Source organism: Armigeres subalbatus, chromosome 2 (genome assembly GCF_024139115.2).
Source record: "Armigeres subalbatus isolate Guangzhou_Male chromosome 2, GZ_Asu_2, whole genome shotgun sequence".
NCBI classification, from domain to species: domain Eukaryota; kingdom Metazoa; phylum Arthropoda; class Insecta; order Diptera; family Culicidae; genus Armigeres; species Armigeres subalbatus.
This window is the reverse complement of record NC_085140.1, coordinates 213,934,252-213,947,462: the sequence shown is the minus strand read 5'-3', so window position 1 is coordinate 213,947,462 and position 13,211 is coordinate 213,934,252. Positions and strand designations below refer to the sequence as shown.

At 43.0% G+C, this 13,211-nt stretch overlaps 1 protein-coding gene across 6 annotated transcripts in view; it reads right to left on the bottom strand.

Annotated features, from left to right (window-relative positions):
- The window catches only part of LOC134211614 (calsyntenin-1), a 325,311-nt gene that overhangs the window by 60,356 nt on the left and 251,744 nt on the right, over positions 1-13,211 (bottom strand). For all 6 annotated transcript variants that reach the window (XM_062688672.1, XM_062688677.1, XM_062688673.1 and 3 more), the window contains one exon: positions 6,515-6,633. In XM_062688672.1, coding sequence (XP_062544656.1) covers positions 6,515-6,633 — 119 coding nt within the window. The remainder of the gene's footprint in view (positions 1-6,514; positions 6,634-13,211) is intronic.

Sequence of the window (13,211 nt, the reverse complement as noted above, 5' to 3'; positions counted from 1 at the left end):
CCATATATTTTAAATAATCTCGCATAAACATTTATAAACAATCATCTTGTCATAAACGATTTACCTAACCAAATGACAATTATCTTCACTTTCAGAAACATTGGGTGCTGACGTAGATTCTGAAGACGCATCACACTACATCACACTCTAATATTACTACAATTTATTATTTCAGAAATATGCTGCAGAATGCAAAATCAATGGAATTGTTTTGCCAAAATATATTCATTCATATTACATTCAAGAACAAAACATCACCTTTTACAATATCAATACCAATAAAAATATAATATTCACGCTTTTTCGCCAAGAAAAGCACCCTTTAATAACCCATCCAAATTCCAACTCCAGATACCTATGAAGGTCGCGCGAGTTCTCCGCATCTTCTTAAGTAGGTATCTAATCAACACTTCCCACCCAACTCCCCACTGATCGTAAGGACCTGGCCAGGTGTTGAACAAAGGGATCGTTGAATGAAAAACATGCCAAGCCCCAGGCTGTTTTTCTGGCGCATCTAACGTCCCTATCGACAGCCAACCCAGGATAGTGTGCGGTCAGATATGCTATGCTATGCTATGCTATGCTATGCTAATATGATGATGCATAAAAACTAGATTTTGATCCATAAAATTTCAAATTTGCGATCCACACATTTTTTTTTAAATCTATGGATCATTTAGCAAAATTTATGGGTCATATCAACTATGGATCATTTGAACCAAGTTATGGATCAAATAACCAGAATTATGGATCATATGACAAAATATTATTGAAATTATGGATCATCATCACGATAAAAAATGTGCAAATTTAAATTTTATGGATCAAAATATAGTTTTTATGGACCGATTTATGGATCGTTCTTGGGAAAATAGCAAGAATTGTATTGTTTTTCTTGACCATGTTAAAGGGACATATTTTCCTATAAATGGCTATATTTTAGCTTAGCTATGGATCGAAAAATGATTCTTTATGGAATCTCTAGCGTTTTATGGAACATTCAGATGTTATTTATGGATCGTTTTCCATTTTTTATGGATCATTTTGTGTAGGGTAAGACGCCTTGGGGGGCATCCAAGGCAATTCCTTGATAACTTTTTACTTTTTAACACAATTTATGCAAAGTTTGTATTATTCGGTAGTCCAGGAAGTCGCAAATACATTGTCCGTGAGTAGTCATATAAAAATATTAGGGAACACGTAATAAAGCTTTTTTGAAAAAACGTGATTTCCAGAGGTGCCTTAACCAAAGACGTTTCATAGCCCTTTATTAGTATTTTATCTATCCCATAATGAAAAGGTTACAAATCCTTATGTGCTTGACATTAAAAACCAACATAAGTCCATTTAAGGAGCTTTGAATTACATTTCAATAGTTTCCATATAATTTGGAAGCAGCTGCCGCAAGCTCGCCGCGCATGTGGCCAGTTGGTAAGGGCATATCGTCCTGCCTACACTGGGCGGGTTTTGTCCAGTAAAAAATATTTTTGAAAAACGTTACATTTTTGAAGATGGAAGCAATTTTATATAATAATTATAGTAATTATAGTTTTCTAGAAATAAAAGTGGGGCGTTTTGGCCAGGTGGGGCGCATTATACCGTCTTACCCTATATGCAAACCCTATATGCTTACCCTATATGCCTTTGCACAGTAAACTTAAATTACTGGGGTCGTAAAATTTTACCGGGTTTTCAAACAGCTGAGCGTTCGGTAATGAGCCCGGTATTTTTTTGAATTACCGAACCGGTAAAACAAAAGTGAAATATGAACTGTCAAAAATTACAGTTTGTTCGGTAAAAAATTGACAACGTGTTCGGTAATTTCTTCACCATGGCTGCCAATAAAATAACAGGACGTCGGTAACAGTTTAACAATATTTTCGGTAAAACTTTATTTTTATTACTGATCGGTCGGTAAAAAGATGTTTTTTTGGAGTTTAAAATTCAAAATAGAAAATAATACTTGAAATAATATTATAAATAGGAAACAAGTATTATGTGTAATAACGAATAGATTTTTAAATGTTAGCGTATGGTAGAATTTACGCGATTATAAAATCACTTTTTTTTCTTTTGAAAAAAAAGAAGAAGAGGAGTAAAAGAAAGAAGAAATTGTGATCTTACAATTTTGTGTTTTGCTTAAGAATTTAAGATCTATAGTTTAACACAAAACACCGGGACGCATTATTCTATTATGCTGAATATTTATATTTTTCCTATTCTGCAGGATTTCCGTGAAACATTGTTAAAAGTTTTGCCAGACAGTTGGTGACCTTAAAAATTGACAGACAGTTGGTGACCTTATCCCCTGATGATGAGGGTTTCGTCATAGCAAAGGTAAACGGTGTTTACTTTTGTAGCTGCTACTTTCCTCCCAGGTGGAGTATAATGCAGTTTACTAGGGTAGCGGACATTCTTGCAGCGAAAATAATTGGCCTAAAACCATTAGTTGTAGCAGGCGACTTCAATGCGTGGGCAGTGAACTGGGGATCCCGGTCCACAAACGCTAGAAGTCATACCCTGCTAGAGTCGCTAGCGGTATTGAACGGTATTGAAGTCCTGCTGAATGAAGGCCAAGTACCAACGTTCAGGGGACCGAGCAGTGATTCATGTATCGATGTGACCTTCTGCAGCGCAGGATGGACAGTGGAGCCAAAATGGAAGGTTAATGCGGGGCGGGCATACCTCCTGTAACCACCAGGAAATTCATTTTATGATCCGGTATTCCCCCGTCGCAACCATAAGGCGGATCGACAAGACCAATGTAGGATGGCGCAGCTCGCAATTCAACCCAGAACTCTTGGAGGAATCCCTACGATGGGAGAGGCGAACAACGGGATTAAGTGGTGATGAGCAAATCGATGAACTAACTCGTGCATGCGATGTGACGATGCCTAGGAGGACCAAACCTCCCGGAAATCGCAACCTGCGTACTGGTGGACTGACACAATTGCAGACCTTCGTAGAACTTGTTTTCGAGCAAAGAGAAGGCTGCGACGTGCCAGAACAGACGCTGAAAAGGTCGAGAGACGCCGGGTGTTCCAGACAGCGAGCAGAGCTCTGAACTACGAGATCAAATGTAGTAAGAGAGCCTGATTTGATCGGCTGTGCAGGATGGCAAACGACAATCCATGGGGAGATGCATACATGATGGTGATGGCTTGGACTAACAGCACGCCACCTGAGAAATATCCGGATATGTTGGCCAAAATAGTCGAAGGGTTGTTTCCGAGGCACGAATCATCGAACTGGCCCGCTACTCCGTACGAGTCGGTCGACGTGATACCTCTAGTGACTAACGAAGAGCTTATCGTAGCTGCAAGGAAACTTAAGCTCAATAACCAGGCCCAGGCACCAGGCCCGGATAATATTCCAAACCTGGTCCTTAGACACGCTATTCTTGCTGATCCAGATATGTTCAGGAGCTGCCTCTAAAGATGCATGGACGAAGGAAACTTCCCAGATCGCTGGAAACGGCAGAAATTGGTGCTATTACCGAAGCCCAGCAAACAGCCGGGAGACCCTTCGGCATACAGACCAATTTGCCTACTCGACACAGCTGGAAAGCTGCTAGAGAGGGTTATCCTGAATAGATTGTCGGCTTATACAGAGTGTGCTGGTGGCTTATCTAGCAACCAGTATGGTTTCCGTAAGGGCCGATAGCGAGAGGTTTGAACAGGCGAGGTATTAGGTACTGCGCATACACTTGATGTAAAAATTGCATTTAACAACGCTTGCTGGGCAGCTATTGCTGACTCCCTGCACCGTTCCAGATTACCTGTGCAGGATACTGAAAAGTTATTTTCAGAATAGGGGGCTGGCATACGACACGAATGCTGGTCAAAATCGATCGTAGTGTCTGCGGGTGTTCCACAGGGATCGATCCTCGGACCGGTTATGTGGAATATTATGTACGACGGAGTATTACGCTTAAGTCTCCCGGCCGGTGTGAAAATAGAATGATTCGCGGATGATGTAATGCTAGAAATAACATGAGACACGCTCGACGAAGTCGAACTGAAGATTTCATACGCGATTGGAAGAGTGAAGGAATGGCTCAACTCGAGGTGGTTCTCCCTTACTCATCACAAGACGGAAGTTGTGGTGGTGCATAACCGCCATGGGTTGCAGCAAGCGAGGATAAGAGTAGGGACCTGCACAGTTAACTCCGTGAGGTCTCTTAATCATCTGGGCGTGATGATCGACGATAAACTCAATTTCACGAGCCACGTCGATTATGCATGTCAGCGGGCTTCACTGGCAATAAAATCTTTATTAGGAATGATGTCCAACAGATCGGCGGTGCATAGACAAGTGCGTAGGTTGATAGCGGGTGTAGCATTGTCTATCATCCGCTATGGCGTACCGGCATGGGCTGTAGCACTAAAGGCCGAGTACAATGTAAAGAAATTGATCAGAGTACACCGGCTGATGTGCCTACGTGTCGCGAGCGCATATCACACCATATCATATGAGGCGGTGTGCGTTATAGCTGGGATGATGCCGATAGACATACTCCTAGAGGAAGATGTGGAGTGCTACAACGAAAGGGACTCGCTGCAAGTACGACGTGTCAAGAGAGCAGCCTCGCTGCTCAAATGGCAAAGAGCATGGGACACCGCAGTCAAGGTCGCTGGACCCACAGACTGATTCCGGATGATGTTGTGTGTATTAACGTCAAGTGTGTTAGCATAGTCGTGAGCGTTCTCAATAGTCCCCGCCTGATGTATTGCTTAATTGCAGGCCGGGGGTACGGACTGGCGAATGGGTTTTGGTTTTAGTGGGTCGGGTAAGAGTTACATCACATACCCATCCCCACACTACCTGAGTTAACCTCCCCAGGTGTCTGGATGCAGATTTCCGTTTTCCCTTGCTCAAGAAAAAAAGACAGCTGGTGACTTCGGCTATAATGCATTACAGGAGCTTATGGAAGATATTACGCTATTGATACAGAATAGTTATTTGGGAATACATAGCAATAATGTACAACCTTTTCGCCTCCATTGTCTGCTAAGCACGTGTCATTTTCATCTGTTATAGTTTTAGTGGTATGCAACTGATTCATTCATAGCCCAATAAAAACGACATGTTTGTTGTATTACTGTTATGCACCTTTTTTGCACCTTTTTTGCCAATATGTGGAAAGATGCTGAAGACTGGAGTACTATTTAGCTGGCATGAGCGAAAATGTACGGTTGCTGGATTTTAACTACTCATATGTTTACATGCAAATCGAATAATTTATAAAAATGTTATTTTCTTCTTGGCAATTTATTGCAATAAATATATTTCAAGCTCTATCTGGAATAAGGGCGAATGTCGCAAGAAAATTCTCTTCATCGACTTCCCCCCTTTAAAATAAAAGTGACAAGCAGCTATTTTCTTTGAGATTCATCACCTCAGAACGATAGAAAACAATGCGTATTTGCATTCTGAGGTGATAAAATGCAAAGAAATCCTCTGCTTGTCACTTTTATTTAAAAGAGGGGAAGTCGACGAAGAGAATTCTCTCTTGCGACATTCGCCCTTTTACCAGATAGAGCTTGATTTAACGAATGAACGGTTTATTTGAGAAACTGCATATGTAACAGTTTTGGCCAAAATAAGATTTTTATATATTCTGAAATCTTATCCAAAAACACGTATTATGGCGTAGTTGTTTAGAAAGAAGTACCGAAGCGCTTAATGAACACTAAGTTGCGAGGCGGCTATGTCCCAGTGGGGGATGTAATGCCAATGAAGAAAAGAAGAATAAAGAATCTCAATGACTAAAACTCGTAGGGACTCAAAATTTTGGGATTCTCTTATCTTATGTATCTAGGACTTTCGATAGAAAATAATAAATAAAAAGATTTTTGAAAGTAAAACTTTCGATTATTGACCGCCCAAATCCTTATAGTGTCGTGTTTATATTTATGCGTTTTCTACGAGGATTTTTTGAGATTCACTCTTATTTTTGTACGTTGAAGTTATTTTTAATGCAGAGTTTGGGATTTACGTGATACGTATAACCCGTTTAAAAATCGGCTGCAGTGCAATAGAAAACTAATAATTTGGTTGGAATGCGGCCGAAGTATAAACGTTGAGGACGGAAATATGTGTGTTCAAAAAGATCGTCCTACTACCTACTCCCTTGATGAACTGTATTGGATGGCATATTTACGGGTGGCTCCTTGAGAAGTTCTACTTGCAGAGAAATTTACTTCCTAATCGCATATCATTCCGATCTTTGCTATATTGCGGGTAGTTGAACCTTTCAGTATAATTTTGTGTTAAGAAAGGCAGTCCGTTCATAGGCGACTTAATTCCAGTTCGATGGTCACTCTGTTGAATGTATGACCGGACCGAACTGGACTGCCAGTGACGATGGTTGATTTGTTTTTATTTTTTGCTGATTCAACTCTGCACACACACCTCCGGGTGCAATACATCTCTTAAATATTCATGGCAAAAGCTCCGACAGCACGCGCAGAACCACAACCAGAAGCCTAAAAACAAACTTGGGAATATTTACCTTTTCGAGTGCGATCCATCACAGAACACGGCCGTGATGTCGAATTTGTAGTTTTTGCGTTTTTCGCAATTCAATGACTTTTTCGCTTTCAGTATGCCCAGTTCGTTGACTAGCTCGATCTGCAAGAGAGACAAAATAAAGATAGATATATCAGATTTATTTAATGGTGGTTTGGCGTGACATAATCGTTTAATTATGAGACATTCTGTTTTAAATTATGCATAATTTTAAAAGCTGTATTTGGTATATCAGAGCACAGAGCGATTCGCAATTGCTTGTTTGTCGTTTATTTAATTTGTCGATGATATCATTCACCAGTTTGTTTTCAAGTACACAAAAGAAGAGTAGTACGTACGATATTACCATAGTTCTTAAGTCATGTCGAAGCTCCCCAATGCTTACGAATCAGTCGCATTCCAGTAATGAGGATTGAATTGTTAAATATCAGTTGAAACTTACAAATACTAATCATGTAGGTACACAAAATTGAGCCGTTTTGTTGTGAAGCGTTCTAGTTATAAACGTTAGGCATGTAATAGAAAATAATGGAAAATGTTTCAAATACATTTCTAGAACTCATCTCATTTTAAAACTCATTATATTGTATCCTGACACTCACGTGGACGACAGCATCAAAAGTGGAGTTGAGAACACTGAAGATGACCAGATAGCTGAAAACGGAATAGCCTGTCTTCATACAATAATCCACACGCTACTTCCCAAGTCGTTTCTTGATTGACGTTAGACAAAATAACAGCGATTCAATTAATAATGCTCTCTAATGACACTCTGCATACTTACTGTTTATTCAACAAACATTTCATACTAGTTGAGAGATTATAGATAAAGCTGTATCTAGCCAACAATTTAAAGCCATGTTCTTAAGCAAAAACATCGAACAGTTAAGCCGTAGTACACATTTATATTTAATTACCATCGATGGCCACAAACTGCAAACAAAATACTATCATTAAGTGTTTTTTTTTGTTCACGGTGATATTAGCAAATAATTATAGAGTGATAATGTGCATTCCCGCGATTTCATTTGTACTTTATGTGATCATAATTGCCTCGCATTATTATTTTCTCCCTCTCTATGCTGTCAATTTAACATCCATTACCTGGATTTTATCGACGTTGTCAATTCATGTCGTACAACATTCATCCTATTTGACATTTATTTTCCACAGTCAATATAGCAGCCAACCAGATCCTCGTTTGCTGTTGCAGCAACGCCAATAGGAAAAAAGACCGCTCGTCATCACAAGAAGAGGCCCGAAACGAGGTCATCGTTCTGAGCTCAGATTTCCCAAAAAAAAGAGAAAATCCACCTCTCATGGAAAATGTAATGGTTTTGACATTTTACTTTTTTGTGCTTCAATGCATGTTAAAAAGTTGTGGAATTTCTAGAAATTGAACTGTCATGTCCAGAGCATAGCATTGCGAATTGATGGAGAAGCTGTTTCTAAACACGGAGAATGTCATTGTTATTGCCAATCCTGGAGTGAACATTTGTGATAGGCTTGGCCCACTTTTCTGGCGTTTGCATAAAAAGCAGTGAAAATAGGCACATCAAATCACACAAGAAATCACATAGCTATATTTTTGTTCTTACTTCTATAAGGGGTTATCTTATTGAATTGTGAAGAAACACAAGTTGTTAATTCCACCTTATCCTAAGGTTTGATTAATGCTATTCAATTTCGCCTCTAGATGAATTGATCAACTTTTATCCTCTGCTGCACCACACCCTGCTGCACCTTCACCGAAATCACGTGACGTTCCATTATGTGAGTGAAGTGTTTCGTTTTATTACTCGCAACCATTCGAATCGATTCCATCTCGGCGGTGTCGTTGCCACAAGAGCTCCACCAAACATCATGCTTGCCTGGCAATTTAATATTGTCACGACAGGTGGCGCGTGTTAGAAGAAAGCAATTAAAATAAATTGATATTCTATCCCTCAGCCTAACACCGTGTCTGCTACGCCATTATGGAGACGCCTAGTAGGCATTCCGGATAGGCAGCTTTTTCCACCCAGCTCTTTCCAGGTTTTGTCGTTTTATTTTGGTTGATCATGCTGGGCCAGCTGCATTTTTTGGAGATTATGTATTTGGAAATCAATTTTCTTGTATTAAGCATGTTATTTACTCAGGGAGCCTTGTACATAGTACACAGTACCAATCCCGACCATGTCTCATATTGCGAACCATCGTTTAGCGCCCTAAAATTAAAATGACTACTGGTTTTAATTTTGGATGATCAAGATTACAAACGAATTTAAATGACGAGCTCGGAGGTCTATTGGCTACCGCTTCTGCCTTATAAGCAGGAGGTCGTGGGTTCAATTCCAGGCTCGTCCCTTCCATACTTTGTATTTCTATCTTAGTTCTTTCTGTGTTTCACGCTCTATCAAAACGATTCCTACTGTTTTAATCTTCCCGTGGCACCTATGAGAGTTCTCTGCATCTTTCTTAAGTAGGTGTTCAACTAACCATCCTTCCCCGGCTTCCTCAGCATTCGCAAGGACGTGGTCAGATCTCGACTATTGGAGAGTGCATTGCTTCCATCTAAGTTTTAAGAGATAGTGATTAGTCCCAACTGATTATCTGCGGTAACGGATGAAAGTGATGCTACTCTCATACAATAGTCTTGGCTTGTATCACCTACGAATTTTTGCGAACTTCTCAATGCTAATGGTAATGCTAAACAAGATTACAAACGAGTTCCATATCTTATGGAAAGAATTCCGCGAATAAAGTTAAAATGACAATTAAAAACCTAGTGTTCGAAATATGAGACATGTTTGTAATTTGAGTCAAAACGGTATAATATGCAGAACGCACGGAGCGCAATCCTATTCCACAAAATGATAAACTGCAGTGATTTGAGAATTTATATTTTTTGAAGACAGGTAATTTCTAGGAACTCTTATTTTAAGCATTATGGTACTACTCCCACAGTTATGAAATACTAGTATCCACTAATGACTGCCATAAATGCTGGTTCAGCTCTCACCTCGCTTTTTTAGATGCACAATCTCAATAAATAGACCATCAACACCGCTGAAAATCACTTTCATAAGAGTGCTGCAACGCAAGTACCCAAGTACGAGGACGAAGGGCACCATCGAGCTCTCCCGGTAACGCTGCCGCGATATGCAACACAGCTCCTGCTGCGCTACGATGCCGAATCCGCATCGGCGGGTTTCCTTTAGCACATCGGCGAGTATGCGTTTGCTTCCGATTTAGTTGAAAGATTTTCTGTTCCGAACTTTTGATCGCTAGGCCCTTTTCACCGCTGGTGTCTCCGCCGGAGGGCCATTCCAGTCTCCCAACCATAGATATAACAACGCTGATGAAATTTGAAGAGTTTGCCTAATTTGTAATGCTCTTAGCTTCATTTTCTAGAACAGCGATTCTCAACCTGGAGTACATGTACCCCTGGTGGTACCTTTGTTCGCCCCAGGGGGTACCTCGGACAAAAATGTGTATTGGCGGATATATCACAATTCCAATAAATAGTAGTACTTATTGAAACACTTATTGAAAAAGTTGTTATAATTATGTATTTTTTATTCCAAAACTTTGTATGTATTGTACATAATATGCATGGCCATCAGTAAATCCAAACTTATTAAATCCTGCCACTACAACCAGCACAGTGTATAAAGGGCTGTGGGACAAATCGTAGAGTGATTCAAATCTAGAACCCAAAGGCTTGGAGGCCTCCATTTGAGAGGCATGACGACTTTTTCGAAAGCCTCCTTTCAAGAGGCTCGCAAGCCTCCTTTCAAGAGGCTCGCAAGCCTCCTTTCAAGAGGCTCGCCAGCCTCCTTTCAAGAGGCTCGGAAGCCTCCTTTCAAGAGGCTCGGAAGCCTCCTTTCAAGAGGCTCGGAAGCCTCCTTTCAAGAGGCTCGGAAGCCTCCTTTCAAGAGGCTCGGAAGCCTCCTTTCAAGAGGCTCGGAAGCCTCCTTTCAAGAGGCTCAGGAAGCCTCCTTTCAAGAGGCTCAGAAGCCTCCTTTCAAGAGCTCGAAGCCTCCTTTCAAGAGGCTCAGAAGCCTCCTTTCAAGAGGCTCAGGAAGCCTCCTTTCAAGAGGCTCAGAAGCCTCCTTTCAAGAGGCTCAGAAGCCTCCTTTCAAGAGGCTCAGAGCCTCCTTTCAAGAGGCTCAGGAAGCCTCCTTTCAAGAGGCTCAGAAGCCTCCTTTCAAGAGCTCAGAAGCCTCCTTTCAAGAGCTCAGAAGCCTCCTTTCAAGAGAGCTCAGGCCTCCTTTCAAGAGGCTCAGAAGCCTCCTTTCAAGAGGCTCAGAAGCCTCCTTTCAAGAGGCTCAGAAGCCTCCTTTCAAGAGCTCAGAAGCCTCCTTTCAAGAGCTCAGAAGCCTCCTTTCAAGAGGCTCAGAAGCCTCCTTTCAAGAGGCTCAGAAGCCTCCTTTCAAGAGACTCAGTAGCCTCCTTTCAAGAGGCTCCAGAAGCCTCCTTTCAAGAGGCTCAGAGCCTCCTTTCAAGAGGCTCAGGAAGCCTCCTTTCAAGAGGCTCAGAAGCCTCCTTTCAAGAGGCTCAGAGCCTCCTTTCAAGAGGCTCAGGAAGCCTCCTTTCAAGAGGCTCAGAGCCTCCTTTCAAGAGGCTCAGGAAGCCTCCTTTCAAGAGGCTCAGAGCCTCCTTTCAAGAGGCTCAGGAAGCCTCCTTTCAAGAGGCTCAGGAAGCCTCCTTTCAAGAGGCTCAGAAGCCTCCTTTCAAGAGGCTCAGAAGCCTCCTTTCAAGAGGCTCAGAAGCCTCCTTTCAAGAGGCTCAGAAGCCTCCTTTCAAGAGGCTCAGAAGCCTCCTTTCAAGAGGCTCAGAAGCCTCCTTTCAAGAGACTCAGGCCTCCTTTCAAGAGGCTCCAGAGCCTCCTTTCAAGAGGCTCAGAAGCCTCCTTTCAAGAGGCTCAGAAGCCTCCTTTCAAGAGGCTCAGAGCCTCCTTTCAAGAGGCTCAGGAAGCCTCCTTTCAAGAGGCTCAGAGCCTCCTTTCAAGAGGCTCAGAAGCCTCCTTTCAAGAGGCTCAGAGCCTCCTTTCAAGAGCTCAGGCCTCCTTTCAAGAGGCTCAGAGCCTCCTTTCAAGAGGCTCAGAAGCCTCCTTTCAAGAGGCTCAGAAGCCTCCTTTCAAGAGCTCAGAGCCTCCTTTCAAGAGCTCAGGAAGCCTCCTTTCAAGAGCTCAGAGCCTCCTTTCAAGAGCTCAGAAGCCTCCTTTCAAGAGGCTCAGAAGCCTCCTTTCAAGAGGCTCAGAAGCCTCCTTTCAAGAGCTCAGAGCCTCCTTTCAAGAGGCTCAGAAGCCTCCTTTCAAGAGGCTCAGAAGCCTCCTTTCAAGAGGCTCAGAAGCCTCCTTTCAAGAGCTCAGAAGCCTCCTTTCAAGAGGCTCAGGAAGCCTCCTTTCAAGAGGCTCAGAAGCCTCCTTTCAAGAGGCTCAGAAGCCTCCTTTCAAGAGGCTCAGAGCCTCCTTTCAAGAGGCTCAGGAAGCTTCCTTTCAAGAGGCTCAGGAAGCCTCCTTTCAAGAGGCTCAGGCTTCCTTTCAAGAGTCTCAGAAGCCTCCTTTCAAGAGGCTCAGGCCTCCTTTCAAGAGGCTCAGGAAGCCTCCTTTCAAGAGGCTCAGAGCCTCCTTTCAAGAGGCTCAGGAAGCCTCCTTTCAAGAGGCTCAGAGCCTCCTTTCAAGAGGCTCAGGCCTCCTTTCAAGAGCTCAGAGCCTCCTTTCAAGAGGCTCAGGAAGCCTCCTTTCAAGAGGCTCTGGAAGCCTCCTTTCAAGAGGCCTGGAAGCCTCCTTTCAAGAGGCTCAGAGCCTCCTTTCAAGAGGCTCAGAAGCCTCCTTTCAAGAGGCTCAGAAGCCTCCTTTCAAGAGGCTCAGAAGCCTCCTTTCAAGAGGCTCAGCCTCCTTTCAAGAGGCTCAGGAAGCCTCCTTTCAAGAGGCTCAAGCCTCCTTTCAAGAGCTCAGAAGCCTCCTTTCAAGAGGCTCAAGCCTCCTTTCAAGAGGCTCAGAAGCCTCCTTTCAAGAGGCTCAGAAGCCTCCTTTCAAGAGGCTCAGAGCCTCCTTTCAAGAGCTCAGAGCCTCCTTTCCAAGAGGCTCAGAGCCTCCTTTCAAGAGGCTCAGAAGCCTCCTTTCAAGAGGCTCAGAGCCTCCTTTCAAGAGCTCAGAAGCCTCCTTTCAAGAGGCTCAGAAGCCTCCTTTCGAGAGGCTCGATAGCCTCCATTCAAGAGGCTCGGAAGCCTTCTTTCAAGAGGCTCAGAAGCCTCCTTCCAAGAGGCTCAGAAGCCTCCTTTAAAGAGGCTCAGGAGCCACTTTTCAAGAGGCTCAGAAGCCTCCTTACAAGAGACTCAGAAGCCTCCTTTCAAGAGGCTCAGAAGCCTCCTTTCAAGAGGCTCAGAAGCCTTCTTTCAAGAGGCTCAGAAGCCTCCTTTCAAGAGCTCAGAAGCCTCCTTTCAAGAGGTTCAGAAGCCTCCTTTCAAGAGGTTCAGGAAGCCTCCTTTCAAGAGGCTCAGAAGCCTCCTTTCAAGAGGCTCAGAAGCCTCCTTTCAAGAGAGCTCAGAAGCCTCCTTTCAAGAGGCTCGGAAGCCTCCTTTCAAGAGGCTCGGAAGCCTCCTTTCAAGAGGCTCGGAAGCCTCCTTTCAAGAGGCTCGGAAGCCTCCTTTCAAGAGGCTCGGAAGCCTCCTTTCAAGAGGCTCGGAAGCCT